Raw genomic sequence first — 17,205 nt, forward strand, 5'->3', positions numbered from 1 at the left:
AGTGAATGGGTGCCATAAGAATGACAGTCCAACAGCTGATAAAAACATCACAATAATCCACAAGTAATCCACACCACTCCATCAGTTAACATCTTGTATACCTAAAAACTGCATGTTTGTAAAAAAAAAAAAAAAAAAAAAAAAAAAAAAAAAAAAACCCATCATTAAGACATTTTAACTTTAAACTGTTGCTTTTGGCCCAGATTTGACTCCATAATCCATTATAACACTTCATCCATTGAAAAAGTCCATCTCCTGTTGTCCTCTCTAGGGGTCGATCGATTATCGGCACCGATATTAAACATTTGTATGGTTATCGGTATTGGTCATTTTCGAAACTGATTTGCCGATACAATAATTTAATAATTTCACAAATCTCAATGTATCATTTCAGTCACTCAAAATGGACACAGTGGATCTTGATTAAAGAGCTCGCAGGCTTTAGGAAGGAAAGATTTTAGGACGGAAATTTTGATTCATTACAGTGTATTTTGATACAATTACAGTTTCTATACTATTATAGTATTTAGTAATATTTTAAAGTGCCTTTTATTTCAGTCCATCAATTAACATCCTGTGAAGCCAAAAGCTGAATGTAAGAAACAAATTAAAATATTTTGACTTTAAACTGTTGCTCAAATTTGACTCCATAATCCATAATAACACTTCTTAACACAACTTCTATTATTGTATTTATTAATATTTTAAAGTGCCTTTTCTTTCAGTCCATCAATTAAAATCTTGAGAAGCCAAAAGCTGCATGTTTGTAAGAAAGAAATCCATCAAGACGTTTAAAACTTTGAACTGTCGCTTTTGTCCCAAATTTGACTCCGTAATCCACGATAACACCTCCTCCAGTGAAAAAGTCTGTCTGCTGCTGTCCTCTCTAGGGGTCAAACAATTAATTAATATTGATGCGATATTAAGCATTTATATGGTTATCGGGATTGGTTATTTTCAAAAACAATTTGCTGATACAGTAATTAAAAAGTTCACAAATCTGAATAAATAATTTGAATCACTCGAAAAGGACATAGTGGATCTTGATTTAAGAACTTGCTGGAGGGGAAGATTTTCATTATATTAACTTACATTTTGGTTCATTACAGTGTTTACTTTTATAATATTTACTAATATTTTAAAGTGCCTTACAATTCAGTCCATCAGTTAACATCCTGTGAAGCCAAAAGCTGCATGTTTGTAAGAAACAAATGAGGATGTTTTAACTTTGAACTGTTTCTTTTGGCCGAAATTTTAGTCCATAATTCATTATGACACTTCCTACAGTGGAAAAAGTCTTTCTCCTGTCAACCGATTATCGTCACCGATATTAAGCATTTTTTTTTTTGGTTATCAGTCATTTACAAAACTGATTTCAAAATCTGACATTTTGGTTTATAATAGTGTTTTCTATGCTATTATTGTATTTAATAATATTTTGAAGTGTCTTTTATTTCAGTCCATCATTTAACTTACTGTATACCTAAAAGCTGCATGTTTGTAAGAAACAAATTAATATGTTTTAAACTTTAAACTGTTGACTTCGGACAAAATTTGAGTCCATAATAACATTTCCTTCAGTAAAAAAAGTCCATCTCCTGTTTTCCTCTCTAGCGATCAATCAATTATCGGCACCGATATTAAACATTTATATGGTTATCAGTATCGGTCATTTTAAAAACTGATTTGCTGATACAGTAATTTAAGTTCACAAATCTGAATGAATCATTTAAAATGGACACAGTGGATCTGATTTAAGAGCTCGCTGGAAGGAAAGATTTTCAGTATGTTCAGTGTTTTCTATACTATTATAGTATTTAGTAATATTTTAAAGTGCCTTTTATTTCAGTCCATCAGTTAACATCCTGTGAAGCCAAAAGCTGCATGTTTGTAAGAAACAAATTTAAATGTTTTAACTTTAAACTGTTGCTTGCAGCCCAAATTTGACTCCATAATCCATAATAACCTCTCCTCCAGTGAAAAAGTCCATCTCCTGTTGTCCTTTCTACAGTGGTGGGCAGTAACAAAGTAGTTGTACTTCGTTACTGTACTTAAGTACATTTTTCAAGTATCTGTACTTGACTGGAGTAGTTTTATTTTGAGTAACTTTCACTTTTACTTCACTACATTCCAAAGCGTAAGATTGTACAAGCGGTGTCTGATTAATGAACAAACTGATTCTTTTCAATGAACCTGTTAAATTGATTCGCCAATCGCACCAAATGATTCATTCACGAATTGGAATGATCCGATTACAGCTGTTCTCGAGTCGACAACTCATTGATTCAAATGATCCGTTTAGAGCGAGTCTCCAGTCAACTGAATTCACAACCGGGAGATCTTGTGCGCGCGCGACTGATGCTGCGAAAAGTAAGTTTCTAATGTCGAATTTTAGGATTAATTATTATAACTGAAAATCATATTTAGGTCAAAGCTGTCCGTTGTTTGTGAATTACATCTGCTGTAAAAGGTGATCTGTTTAAGCCCACTGAAATGCTTGAATTCAGACACATCAAAAACGAAAAATTTAAATAACAGCTTAAATAAAATAACTCATGCACGTTCATATTCCTCGCTGATGTAACGTTAGCAGTTTTATTAAAATGTAGCCCTATGTGACGTCTGTTTTTATATTGTTTAGTAACAGTATACATTTTTATATTGTTTGGATCAGCTAGAGTAGATAGATATGAATGTTTATTCAACCATACTGAAAATAAGTACATATTGTTAGCTGATGCCAACTGTCTAGCTGCTTGCTGGTGCTAAGTTGAGATAATTTTTAGATATAAAGTCCACATATTTTTATTCAACCACCTAGATAGATTACATCCGAGGGAAAAAGAAAGGATGTGATGTTCAGAACATGGTAACTACAATAATTATCAAAGTGAAAAGTGATGCCCTCTGGGGGCATTTGGCCAGGGGTGTTTTTACACAGACAATATTTAAAAGGAAAAAATCATTTTGAAAATATAGTTATATTTTCCTTAAAATGTTCTTGCTAACTTCAGGCCTTATTCTCATGTCATATTTAACTGTGACATTATGCAAAACAGGCTTTAAAACACGTTTTTCTTACCGGTGAAAATTTGATGGTCAGATGGTCTGTTTTCTCTCAGGTACATTTGAGTGTAAGCTTCACATTGAATATTACTACATCACTCTCGTCAACATAGTCCATATCAACAACAAAAATGTATTTTTTGGGAAAATCCCAGGTATTTTGAGCAGTAGGATTATAAAAAAAATATGTGCTAATATAAAATTCAATTAAGTAGCCTATATAAAATTGCAAAATAAATCTATCAGTACTTTTTTACTTAAGTACATAAAAAATTGGGTACTTTTGTACTTTCACTCGAGTAAAATTGAAAGAGGAGCACTTTTACTTTTACTGGAGTAATATTTTATCTTTTTTTTTTTAAATCCATGTTTTAACGTTAAACTGTTGCTTTTGGCCAAAATTTTACTGCATAATTCATTATAACACTTCCTCTAGTGAAAAAAGTCCATCTCCTGCCCTTTCTAGGGGTAATTATCGGCACCAATATTAAGCATTTTTATGGTTATGGAATTGGTCATTTTCACCAATTTGCCGATAAAATCATTTAAAAGCATTTTAAAAACATTATTTTTAGTTTTGTCATTGATTTTCGTTTTTACACCAGACATATCGGTTTAAAACATTGGTTATCTGTCTACTTGATCTGTAATAATCGGTTTCGACACTGACACTGAAAAACACCTTTCGGTCGACCCCTAGTTCTCTCACATCAAAATCCACACACATATTTGTTTAGAATTCTGTTGGACTGTTTTTACTAGTAAACGGTGATGCATGCGTATTTCTCTCCTGATTCAGATCAGATAACTTTTTCAAAGGAAGGACGCCTTATTATGGATTATGGACTCTGATTTCAGTCTGAAGCAATGGTTTGTAGTTAAAATGCCTTACTGATGCACTCATTTCTTACAAACATGCAGCTTTTGGCTTCACAAGATGTTAACTGATGGACTGGAGTGGTGTGGATTGCTTGTGGATTATTGTGCTTTTTTTGTCAACTGTGTTTGGACTCCCATTCTGACGGCACCCATTCACTGCAGAGTATCCGTTGCAGTGCGCAGATCTTCTCCAACTTGCGTGCAAGACAAGTTTCCAGAGTGATGTACATTAACACAGACAAAAAACCTGTGCAACATGACTCCTAAAGTGTTTGCAAAGCCAGCCAGTCCCACTGGAGCTTGGCATTTTGTGAAAGCACTTGCACTTTTTTAAGACATAATATACATCAGACAAGGTGTAACCTGTCTGTAAGTGGCATCTGCGGCTGAGACTAGGGTTTCTCCATCTGCCCCTCACCATCACTTTTTCAAGGGCACGACCTCCTCTGCCGCACCGCCGCTGTAATTGAAGATGAGGGGGTAATCGAAGCAGTCCTGGGACCCCCTGAGCACCGATGCCTAGACTAGATACTCGAAGGATGAGACAAATGGCCAAAACTCAGGGGTGGATTCCTGTCCTTCTCTCCTCTAGTTTTTCTGCTGATTGTCTGCTCGCCCCTCCCACGAGCCTCTGAGGAGTTACTGCAGCTTACTGTAGGGAGGTGTTGTGTTGCAGATATGTGCGAAAAAGCTTTGAGGAGGAGGAGGAACCCCATCCTGACCTTAAACAAGCTGAATGTTTAAGCAGCCTATGCAGTAGAGGTCAAATGAATTCAGTGATTATTTCTCACAAAGATGACAATTCTGTCTATATATTTACTCACCCTGACATTGGTGCAAACCCGTATGAGTTTTTTCTTATGTGGAGCACAAAATAATATATTTTGAAGGCTGTGCTGGTCGTTCTTTTACATTTAGTTAACAGTGAATGGAGACCGGAGCTTTTAGACTTCAAAAACAACCTCAAAGAATCATGAAAGAGATCCATGTGATTCATGCACTGAAATTTAAGTCTTTGTTCACTAAAAGTCTTCACACCTGCCAGAGCGCCATGAGATTAGTGCATGATTCAGATGTTTTCAGTGTTTCTGGCTGACAAAAATTATTTGTTCACAAATATTTAATTTTATTTTATTTACTTATTTATTTATTTTTATTTAATTTTATTTAATTTAATTTTATTTTATTTATCACTCAGTTTAAGAGCTTACCGGAGAGAATTCTGGATTTTCAGTACAACGGCTTAAATTTTGGTCCATTACAGTATTATTTTAGAATTCTTCATATACTATTGTAGTATTTAGTAATATTTTAAAGTTTGAAAGTATTCACACCTGCCAGAGTTTCATTGGAGATTAGTGCATGATTCAGATGTTTTCAATGTTTCTGGCTGACAAAAATTATTTGTTCACAAATGTTTTATTTTATTTTATTATTTTATTTTTATTTATTTATTTATTTTTATTTTATTTTATTTATCACTTAATTTAAGAGTTGACTGGAGAGAGATTTTCAGTACAACAACTTCAATTTTGGTCCATTACAGTATTATTTTAGAATTCTTTATATATTATTGTAGTATTTAGTAATACTTTAAAGTGAATTTATTTCAATGTATTCAATTTCCATTTTTTCACATAATAATTTTTATATATAACAACAATAATAATATAATTTATATATAATAAGTTTTAGTAATTTTCTGTGAATTATTTTTAGTTTTAGTAATTTACCTTTTATACTATAATATTTACAATCACTTTGAATTGGCTTTCAATTTATATTTTCTGATTATTTTTATTATTATTATTATTATTTATTTTAAACTTTTATTTCAGTTTTTGTAATTTCAGTACTTATTATTTTGAACTGGTTAGATTTTTTATATTTTTTGTTGTCATTTTAATATTTATTTTAGTGAATTTGTTTTATGCTTTTATCATATTTATTAGCTTTTTTTAAATATTTCTATTTACCTTTTTTATTTCAGTTTTAGTCATTTTAGTACTTTAAACTTAAACTCTTATGTTGATTAGGCAACATTCTAATTTCTATTTAAATAGTAGTTTAATTTTTTTTTTTTTTTTTTTTTTTTTTTTTTTTTTTCATTTCCAATTTATTTTAATTATCAAAAATAATTTTTAATAGTTTGTTTTAGTTTTATTTTTCCATTGCAGCTCTGGTCTGTTCCTCACACATAGCTGTCATGTGACTTCAGAAGACTTGAATGATACTTTTATGGTGGTTGTGCTTCCTTTCTGAAGTTTAAAAGCTTCTCGTTCATTGCAATTGCACAGAAAAAAGCATCTCCAGATTTTCTCCAGCCGCCCTTCACATGGGTTTGAAATGACATGAGGGTTAATAAGTGATGACCTAATTTTAATTTTTGGGTGAGGTGTTCTTTTCAACAAACTGAATTTTTAAGCAGCCTGTGCAAAAACGCAGAGCTGAAGGTGATGGAGGTTGAGAGAATTAACACAAAGTGCTACTGAACCACGTTAGTCAGTTTACTACTGCCATTCTACTCCAGAAATGCAAATGAAAAGGGGGAAGAGCTTTTTGAGGAAAGATGGAGAAGATCTGAGGAGACAGCTGGATATAATCTTTCTCTCTGTCTCGCTCACTCGTTTTTTACTTCAGGGTCTGTTTATACCTCTGAAAATTTCAGTAGGAGGCAAAATGCTTGCTTTAATTTACTCAAGCTCGTTGATTTCTTGATGCCAGACACCCTCCCCTCACGTCTGTCATCCCTTAATTTCCACCATCCCGCTCCCAAACCGCTCATACGGCGCTCCAAGCGCTTCATTAATGGCTTGTAATGCCTAACAAGGGCAGGGGAGGCATCTGATAGGAATGGCCCGTCGGCGCATTATCCAACACCCGCCGCCAAAAGATTGAGGGTTTGCTCAAGAAGAGCCAGAGGATTTGTATAGACTCCACATTCCCACATTCGCAGGTTTATTCCTGGCCGCCACCGTTTCCACAGTAACCCGTACCTGCCAAACGCACACCATCATGTCTCGCATGGTGTTTGATAATAAGTGAATGATAAAAATAACTTTCTTAACCCCTGAGAAAACACTGTTTTGGAAATGCAATAGTTTATTGGGTAACACTTTAGTTTAGGGACCAAATCTCACTATTGGCTGGTTGTTTATTATTAGCATGCATATTATAACTTATTGGCTGTTTATTAGCACTTATAAAGCACATATTAATGACTTATTTTGCATGACTATATTTTAGATCTCTTAATCTACCCCATACTTAAACTTTAAGGGTTAGTTCACCCAAAAATGAAAATTCAGTCATTATATACTCGCACTCATGTCATTCCAAACCCACAAGACCATTTTCAGTGCACAAATAAAGATATTTTTGATGAAATCTGAGAGCTTTCTGACCCTCCATAGACAGCAACGCAACTGACATGTTTAAGGGCAAAAAAGGTAGTAAGGACATTGTTAAAATATTCCATGTGACATCTGTGGTTAAACCTTGATTTTATGAAACTACGAGAATACTTTTTGAACAAAAAATTGACTTCATTCAACAGTTTCTTCTGTTCTGTGTCAGTCTTCATGGTCCGTTCGTAAGAGTACCATGACGAGTATCTTACTATTAATAAGCAGCAAATTATGAGTTTATTGAGGCAATAATCAAATACTTAATAGTGCGAATTAGACCTTAAAATAAATTCTTACCCAATAAACTATTGCATTTCCTACATATATATATATATATATATATATATATATATACTATTTTATTTCAGTTTTTGTAATTTCAGCACTTATTTTTTTGAACTGGTTAGATATTTTTCTTTTTTTGTTGTCATTTTAATATTTATTGTACATTTTAGTGAATTTGTTTTATGCTTTTGTCATATTTATTAGCTTTTTTATATATATATATTTCTGTTTACCTTTTTTTCAGTTTTAGTCATTTTAGTACTTTAAACTTAAACTCTTATGTTGACTAGGCAACATTCTAATTATTTTTATTTTTTTTACTGTTAATAAGCAGCAAATTATGAGTTTATTGAGGCAATAATCAAATACTTAATAGTGCGAATTAGACCTTAAAATAAATTCTTACCCAATAAACTATTGCATTTCCTATTTATATATATATATATATATATATATATATATATATTAGTTACCATTTATTGAAAAGACAAATTATGAAAATATTTTTATTTATTTATTTATTTAGAGTATCATATGGCATTTACATCTCAGATAATGTGATTATGAAGGGAGAAATACCCCAGTTTTATTCAGAGGCCTAAACTGAATAAAAATATGAAAATTGGTACAGATGTTGATATTTATATAACAGTATAGCAGACTACTTGCATAAAATTGTATAAATATCAGCCGTCACACTATGTCTCTCAAAAATATGCCTTAGGAAGATGATTTAAATGCTTAGTTTTGTGATCAAAATAGTGCTGTCACTAACGATTATTTTTGAAATGAGGTAATCTGTTGATTACTCAGACGATTAATCGAGTGAACAATAGTCTTTAAAATGACCTAAAATGCATATATAATATAGGGGTGGGAGAAAAAAATCGATTCTCCGATGCATCGCGATTCTCTCTTCAACTGATTCTGAGCTTGTTTTTTTTTTTCCCTGCATGTGTCATGAGTGCATGCTAGAGTGATGGTGCTGGCTTCGTTGCACAGAATTTGCGCTGTAAAGTGGCTTTCACACAGAACGCGGAAAGCGCTTCTCTTCTTCAGAGAGCAGTGGCAAAAGTTCAACTATTATGTAGTTATGTTTTCAGAGCATGACAAAACATCTGATATATCGAAATAGATCTGTGTATTAGTGTAAATACAGTCTGATAAAGGTGCCACTGTCTATGATCTCATCAGTAATAATCAAACGGCAATAATGCTGAGGAAAAAGAAAAAGCCGTAACTATTGTCTGAAAATTTGATACTTAAAGAACACTTATTTTAAATAAGTGATTGTTTTAAAAAGTAGCCTGTTTATATAACAAAAAAATTAAGTTTTCACAAAATATGAAAATGTAGCCATGTGCAGTAATATAAAAACTGAGAATGTGATGCATAGTGATATTGAGTTTTGACATACTGACATACAGAGATTCCAACTATAAACAAAAAAGAATGAAACTGCAGTTTTGGTTAAAATGTAAGGTTGTAAAGATGTATTTGCACAGCAGACGAATTAATTGGAGAAAAAATTTAGATCAAGAATCGTTTTGGAATCGGATCGTGACTCCCAGAATGGGAATCAGATTGGATTGTGAAGTGCCTGAAGATTCCCACACCTAATATAATAGCAATGAGGCAATAATAATTATTTCAAAAGCAAGTAATCATATGGTTTTATTGAACAAAAATACATAATGTATTATAAACAATAGAGCTAGTGAACATTACGCATTATAACAAATGCCTGCAGAGGGCACCTTGTTTTTACACATTACTAAGTGATCTAATCCTTGTTTAATATTGACTAAACAACATTCAAAAGTATTAGGCAATTTCTTTATGATAGAAAAGCTACAGCCACTGTAATTTAACGGCTATGTGGACACCAAACGTATAAACTCAGAGTGAGGGTTTCAACTTTTATTTTGAAATTGCAATGAACAGTTAGCATATTAAGAAAGATAATGATTTGTATAAACCTTGTTTGCATAGGTTTATAAATGATTTACCTTACAAATCTGCGCACGTTGCATTCCCAAAACTCACAACAACATGCAGAGATGGAGTTTGAGACGCTCCACCCATGTAAATGATAACAGTTTGTGTGGTGAACACAGTCGCTCTGAAATGCAACCTCAATTAACTCCTAATTTTCTGCTTATTAATAGTTAGTTGTTAAGTTTAGGTATGAGGTAGAATTAAGGGATCTAAAGTATGGTCATGCAGAATAAGGCATTAATATGTGCTTTATATGTACTAATAACCAGCCAATATGCTAGTAAAATGCATGCTAATAAGCAAGTTAATAGTGCGAATTGGTCCCTAAACTAAAGTATTGCCACCCTTTTACTTGCTAAATAAGTCAACTATCAATTACATGACAGAAGGCATGTAGTAGATTGTGTGCAACAGGTTTAACAGGAAAGTTTTGATCATGTTTATCATTTAGACATGTGCGTATCAGATATGATAAAGTAGATACGATACAGGCTTCATAGAGTTAAAGATACAAACAAACAGTCTGTTCATGAATAATGCGCTGCGGGCCACTCAAATGCCCTTCAGGTGCCCTGTCCACTTTACTAGAAAAACCCCAGTACACTCTGGGATTGAATTCGTCAATCACTATGCTCAAATATATCTCTGGGTTTACTATATGGGGAGTAGATTGGAAGATATCACAGTAGATTTGATTCTTGAATCAATTGGAGGTCATTTTGACCTGACTTTAAAATCCTCAGTTCCATTTCCTGTGTGATTTTAACGCAGCGTAAGCCGGTGTACTGTTTGCTAAAGGGCACAGTGGGAAATATCTGATGAACCAAAAGTTTAATTTGAACCTGTGGTCGCGAGTCTGCATTGCAAATGAATTCTCACCTGTCTTTGCACTCGTTAACCTTTCCCTGCGAAATGTTTTATTATCTGCAGCGCTAACTGCACGTGAGCCAGTCTAGTCGCAGGCGAGTCGTCCGCACATCTGCATTCCCTTAAGGAATAGCGTGTGTATGTGTTCCATTGTCATTTCCAGTGTACGGCTACCACAGTTTTTCTGCAGTGTCTGCAGTTGATCCACAGAAAAAAAAAGAGCCGTGTGACACTTCTGTAGTGTGTGTGTGTGTGTGTGTGTGACTGGGAATCTGCAGTGTGACATCCCAACAATAGGGTGCCTGCTGCAGCCGCATCAATTAACATGAGGCAGTGCCTGCTGCGCTCTGATTGGCCTAGAGACTTGTCATGTCAGTTTTTCCTCCTGCCCTCACAGCTCCGCCCCCCAACGCTAGTGGAGGAGCAGGAGCGGTGGAGAACGAGGACACGCCCACTGTGAGTAGAGCAGAGTCTTTTGTGTGTGTGCTGGTGTGTGGAGTGTAGTTTTAGCCGCTGCTGCCCCCTAGTGAATCCTTTTGGAAGAGCCTCAGGCTGTGCACACCCACACTTACATGCTGCATGCTCATTTACAACCAAATTATCAGTTTGGCCTATTTTAAAGGGTAATATGCAAGAATGATTGTCCTAAAGGCTGCTAAGCTTGTAAATGTTCATTGTCTCAATAACTGCTGTAGGTAATGGAGGGCCAAACCAAAAACGTCTTAACCTTCCTGAATCTTTCCCAAATGCAGTAATTGATGTCTTTTGGCCTATATTATACTATATTATATTATATTATATTATATTATATTATATTATATTATATTATATTATATTTGAAACTACACTTTGCTATTTAAACCAAACATGCTCCGTAAAATGCTCTGGTATGCAACCCTGAAACAACACAGCGGTGTGTAATGCTGACGTATATTATATTATAATGATGATATATCAATTCAATAAAATTAAAAACTTAACTTTGTTTAATAATAATAATAATAATAATAATAATAATAGTAATAATAATGATAATATATACTTATATTATAAATTATTATTATTATTATTATTATTGGTGGTGGTGTTGTTGTTGTTGTTCAGAAACTAGGCTGGCTAATGGCCAATATAATGATGATATATTTAATAAAATTAAATAAAATATAAAACTATTGTTGAAATATGTTATTTTTTAAAATAATAATAATAATAATAATAATAATAATGTTATACACTTATATAATAAATATTATATTATTATTATTATTATTATTATGTATGGCCAATATAATGATGATATTTTTGTTTTTAAAAAATCAATAAAATTCAAAACTGTTAGATAACTGTGATGATGATGATAATAATGAACTGATATTATACATACATATTTTTAATATATAAACATAACATATTTTTCTTAAATATATACATGCATGTGTGTGTGTTTATATATAAATAATAAATACAGACAGTGCACACACACACGCACACATAAACAAAAACTTTATTTTTGATCTGATTAATTGCGATTATTCGTTTGACAGCACTAAAAATAATAATAATAATAATAACAACAAAAAACAACACTATGTACTTACATAATACATTGAATTATTAATAATAATATGATAATAATAATGATGATGATAATAATATTAGTAAAATTATTATTGTGATTATTATTATTATTATTATTATTATTATTATTATTGTTAAATATATAAATGTAATATTATTATATTATATTATATTATATTATATTATATTATATTATATTATATTATATTATATTATATTATATTATATTATATTGTATTATATTGTATTATATATTAGTTTCCTATACTATATAAACAATATTTAATTATTTACAAAATAAATACTTGAATTGAGCAAGGATGTATTAAATTTATAAAAAGTATATTACTTTCCGTTATTACCTTTGCAATGTTGCAAAAGATTTCTATTACAAATAGATTATGTTCTTTTGAATTTCCTGTTTATGTATCAAGGTTTCCACCAAAAAAAATATAACTTTTACCTCAAGTACAATTGTTTTCAACGTTATTAATAATCAAAAATGTTTTTTTGAGCAGCAAATCAGCATATTAGACTGATTTCTGAAGGCTAATATAACACTGAAGACTGGAGTAATGATGCTGAAAATTCAGCTTTGATCACAGGAATAAATTACATTTTTAAATATATTACAATAGAAAACACTTATTTTAAATTCTAATAATATTTTACAATATTACTTTTTTATATATACAGTTTTTACTGCATTTTTAATCAAATTAATGCATTTCAAAAACATTAAAAAAATCTTACCATTCTCAGACATTTATATTATATTATATTATATTATATTATATTATATTATATTATATTATATTATATTATATTATATTATATTATATTATATTATATTATATTTGAAACTACACTTTGCTGTTTAAACCAAACGTTTAGCCTGCACTCCCTACACTGTAAAAACAATTTGTTGAGTCAACTTAAAATAATTTGTAACCTGGCTGCCTTAATTTTAAGTTCAGTTAAGTCAAAAAAAGTTTATTCAACTTGAAATGTTAAATTATACTAAGTGATAACTTAGATATTTGAGTTGAATCAACTTAAAATTTTAAGGCAGCTGGGTTACTTACCCATCTGTTAAGTTTAGCAAACACAAATATCTAAGTTGTTACTTAGTACAACTTAACATTTCAAGTTGACTAAACTTATTTTAGTTGACTGAACTTAAAATTTTAAGGCAGCAGGGTAACAAATTATTTTAAGCTGACACAACAAATTGTGTTTTTTATTTTTTGCAGTGTATGCTCTGGTATACAACCCTGAAACAACACAGCGGTGTGTAATGCTGACGTAATCCTGAAGACCTTGATTAGCTTGTTTAGGTGTGCTCAACAGCCCTGTGCTAGACTTTCTGATTTGTCATGTTATGATTCATTTAGGCACTCAAAAGCGCCCTCTTTGGCTGCCCTGTGTTCTCTGTAAGTATGTGGAGTAACATAAAGGCCACTGTTTTTTTTGGAAAATAATCCATTAATGAGTGTTTTTATGCTTGCTTTGGCACATCTCTGTCCTTAATGCCATAAAAACACTCACTTGTGGCGCTAAGTGTAGTAATGCAGCATCCATCATGAGACTACACATATATTTGCACCATCTGGTGATGTTTAGGTTTGGTTCTCAAATGTATAGGACAGCCAGCTGTAGTCTCCCAGAATCCCCATCTTTGACTAACAGGCAGCTGTTGTGCTGTCTTTGAAATTCTGTGAAAACATCTGCCACCAAACCTACAGGGAGCACCAATATAGATGCTGGCTTCCCCCAAGGAGCCTTTAAGAGTGTGTGCAAGTTTAAGGAAGCCAAAGCCATCATCTAGGATTGATTTGAAGAGTCCAAACTTGATTGATATGCATGTGCATTGATTCTCATGCACTCCTCTTATAGTCCTCTAGCATCAGTGTTACACAATACATTGAACTTTGTTACGCAAAGCATCAAATTCAAGCAGCAAAATGATGCACGCAGGTCAGTTGTTGTAATGTGACAATCAAAATTCAACTATTTCAGCCTTGGCCTTCCAAAAAGTTTGTGTTTTTTGTTTGTTTCATTTTTATTTATTTAAATAATTGTTTGATTTGTGTTTGCTTTTTGTTTTCCTTTTTCGTTTATTTTTGTTGTTTTGCCTTTTGTTTTCTGTCTTGTGTTTTTGTTTGTTTCGCATAGTTTTTTTTTTAAATTGTTTTTTGTTTGTTTGTTTTGTTTTTTGTTTTTTGGTTCTTTTTGTTTTTTCTTTTTGTTTTTTTGTTTTTTAGTTTAGTTTTCTCTTTTGTTTGTTTTCTTATTTGTTCAGATTTTTCTGTTATTCATTTGTTTTTGTTTTTGTGTGTGTGTTTTGCTTTTTTACTTTATTTTTGTTTGGTTTGTTTTTTATTTAATTAATTGTTGTTTAATTTATTTTTGTTTTCTGTTTATTTTTGTTGTTTTTTTTTGCTTTTTGTTTTCTGTTTTGGTCTTCTTGTTGTTTTTGTTTTTTCCTGTTTTAGTTTGTTGTTGTGATTTTGCTTTGTTTTTGATTGTTTTGCTTTCTCTTGTTTGTAGTGTTTTGTTCAGTTTTCTTGTTTTTGTTTTGTTTCTTTTTGTTTTGTATTTTTACTTATTTATTTATTTTGTGTTTATATATATATATATATATATATATATATATATATATATATATATATATACATATATATATATATATATGTATGTGTATATGTGTGTGTGTGTGTGTATATGTGTATATATATATATATATATATATATATATATATGTGTATATAATTTTTGTTTTGTTTTGTTTTGTTTGACCATCTATTGGCAAAGCGGCTGACATCCCAGTGCTGTTATATTACATGTCAGCCAGTGGAACAGCATTTGTCCAGTCATATAGCAGGATGTAAACATACCCTGGTAATGTCACATAATCTGTCTTTCGAGAGCTGATACTGTAGTTTTCATTCATTTGTATGTGTGATTATGGCAGGTGGTGTTTTGAGGTCATTTCTTAAAGTTCTCGGTCAAATATTGATGATGTTGAGAGAGGGTGTCTGTGCTGGATGAGTTTGCACAGGTGCCTCCCTGGAGTGTGATGTACCCAGCATGCCCTGCTGATGTCAGGCAAAACAGAAAGAGCTGTGATGGCACAGCACAAACCGGTCCTGAGGAAAGTCAAGAGTCACTTCAGCTCTGGCACAGCCAACTCCATGCTGTCCTTTTCACTTTGTTTCACACCTTTCACTTTCCACTTAAAAAACAGTCATGTCTGAATATCCATTAGTTTAGAGCCAAGGCAGTTTAGAGTCCTGGAAGCATTTTCATGGAAATTCTCTGTTTCCTGTTTTATTTGCTTGTTTTTTTTTTGTTTTGCTTTTTTTCTGATGTGTTATTTTTGTTTGGTTTGTTTTTTATTTGTTTATTTTCTTGTTTTGATTTTTGTTTTCTGTTTTGTGTTTATTTTTGTTTTCTTGTTTTTGGTTTGTATGATTGATTTGTTTGTTTTGTTTTGCTTTGTTTTTGTTGTCTTTGTTTTCTGTTCTGTGTTTTTTGTTTGTTTTGTTTTCCTGCTTTAGTTTTTTGTTGTCATTTTGCTTTGTTTTTTTATTTGTTCTGTTTTCTCTTTTTGTTTTTTTGTTTTTTATTTGTTCAGATTTTTCTGTTTTTATTTGGGTTTTGTTTCTTTTGTTTAGTGTGTTTTTTATTTAATTTATTGTTTTTTATTCAATTCTTTGTTTATTTTTGTGTTTTTACTTTTTTGTTTTCTGTTTTTTGTATTTGTTTTGGTTTATGGTTTTTGTTTATCTTTTAGTTTTTTGTTGTCATTTTGCTTTTTTGTTTGTTTTGTTTTCATATTGTTTGTTTTATTTTCTTATTTGTTAAAATTTTCTGTTTTTGTTTCTTTTTTGTTTGTTTTTTGTTTGTTTTGTTTTGCTTTTTTAGTTTGTGTGTTTTGTTTCTTTCTTTATTTAATTAATTGTTTGATTTTAGTTTTTTGTTTATTTTTGTTTTGCTTTTTGTTTTCTGTCTTGTTTTTGTTTGTTTCACTTTCTGGGGGTTTTTTATTTAATTTTTTGTTAGTTTTGCTTTGTTTGGGCGTTTTTTGTTCTTTTTGTTTTCTGCTTAGTGTTTTTTGTGTGTGTGTGTGTGTGTGTGTTGTCGTTGATTGGTTTAGTTTTCTCTTTTGTTTGTTTTCTTTTCTTGTTTGTTGTGTGTATGTTTTGCTTTTTTACTTTATTTTTGTTTGGTTTGTTATTTATTTATTTTATTGTTTTTTTATTTATTGTTTTGAGTTTTGTTTTCTGTTTAGTGTTTTTTGTTTGGTTTTCTCTTTTGTTTTGTTTTTTCTGTTTTAGTTTAGTGTGATTTTGCTTTGTTCTTTGTTTTGCTTTCTCTCGTTTGTGGTGTTTTCTTAATTGTTTAGTTTTGTATTTATTTATTTGTTTGTTTGTTTTTTCTGTTTTGTTTTGATCTTTTGTTTTTGTTTCTGTGCTTTGTTTATGTATTTACTGTTTTTTTTTTGTTTGTTGGAGTGATTTGTTTTCTGTATTTTGTGTTGTGTTTTTTTTTTGTTTTTATTGCTTTGTTTTGTTTTCTGTTTTGTATTGTTTTTTGTAGTTGTTGTTGTTTAGTTTTGTGTTCTGCTTTGCTTTGCTTTGCTTTTCTTTTAAAGGCTTACGTTTTCCCCAAATTTGATTAATCATGTTTTCACTCATTTGGCATAATAGCAGGGTCAAGTCAGTCCGTAGTGGGAAAAGAAACACAGCGTGGGAAGGCTCTGTGTACGTGTTTGGACACGTCCACCTTCAGTTTTGCAAACAGTGAAAAGAAAAAAAATAGTGTTTTGGATTAAAAAGTGTGCACTGTGAGATTTTTCAAGCTTGTGCAAATATAGCAAACAGTGTTTCCTACAGTGATACCACAACAAAATATGTTTTACAGAATGAATTATCCATGGATGAACTATTCATTGTATTTATTCTACCCAGATTGAAAGCTACTTTTAACCAGCCATTTTCCAAGCTACAAGCAGAGCTCCAAAAGCTAATATAAAAATTTGTTTAATAGCAGAGTAATATTTATTTGCCAGTAAATATAGTTCCATAAAATAAATGATAAATAACAGTTTCTAAAACAAGAA

General features: G+C 31.4%; 1 protein-coding gene across 2 annotated transcripts in view; it reads left to right on the plus strand.

The window, feature by feature from the left end:
* Positions 1-17,205, plus strand: part of LOC127155532 (LYR motif-containing protein 4B) — a 73,590-nt gene that overhangs the window by 49,798 nt on the left and 6,587 nt on the right. Inside the window, exon 3 of one of the 2 annotated variants that reach the window (XM_051097795.1) lies at positions 10,900-10,958. The exons of the other annotated variant lie outside the window; for it this stretch is intronic. Within the exon in view, the coding sequence (XP_050953752.1) occupies positions 10,900-10,958 (59 nt within the window). The remainder of the gene's footprint in view (positions 1-10,899; positions 10,959-17,205) is intronic. 2 annotated transcript variants of the gene reach the window in all.

Source organism: Labeo rohita, chromosome 24 (genome assembly GCF_022985175.1).
Source record: "Labeo rohita strain BAU-BD-2019 chromosome 24, IGBB_LRoh.1.0, whole genome shotgun sequence".
Lineage (NCBI taxonomy): Eukaryota > Metazoa > Chordata > Actinopteri > Cypriniformes > Cyprinidae > Labeo > Labeo rohita.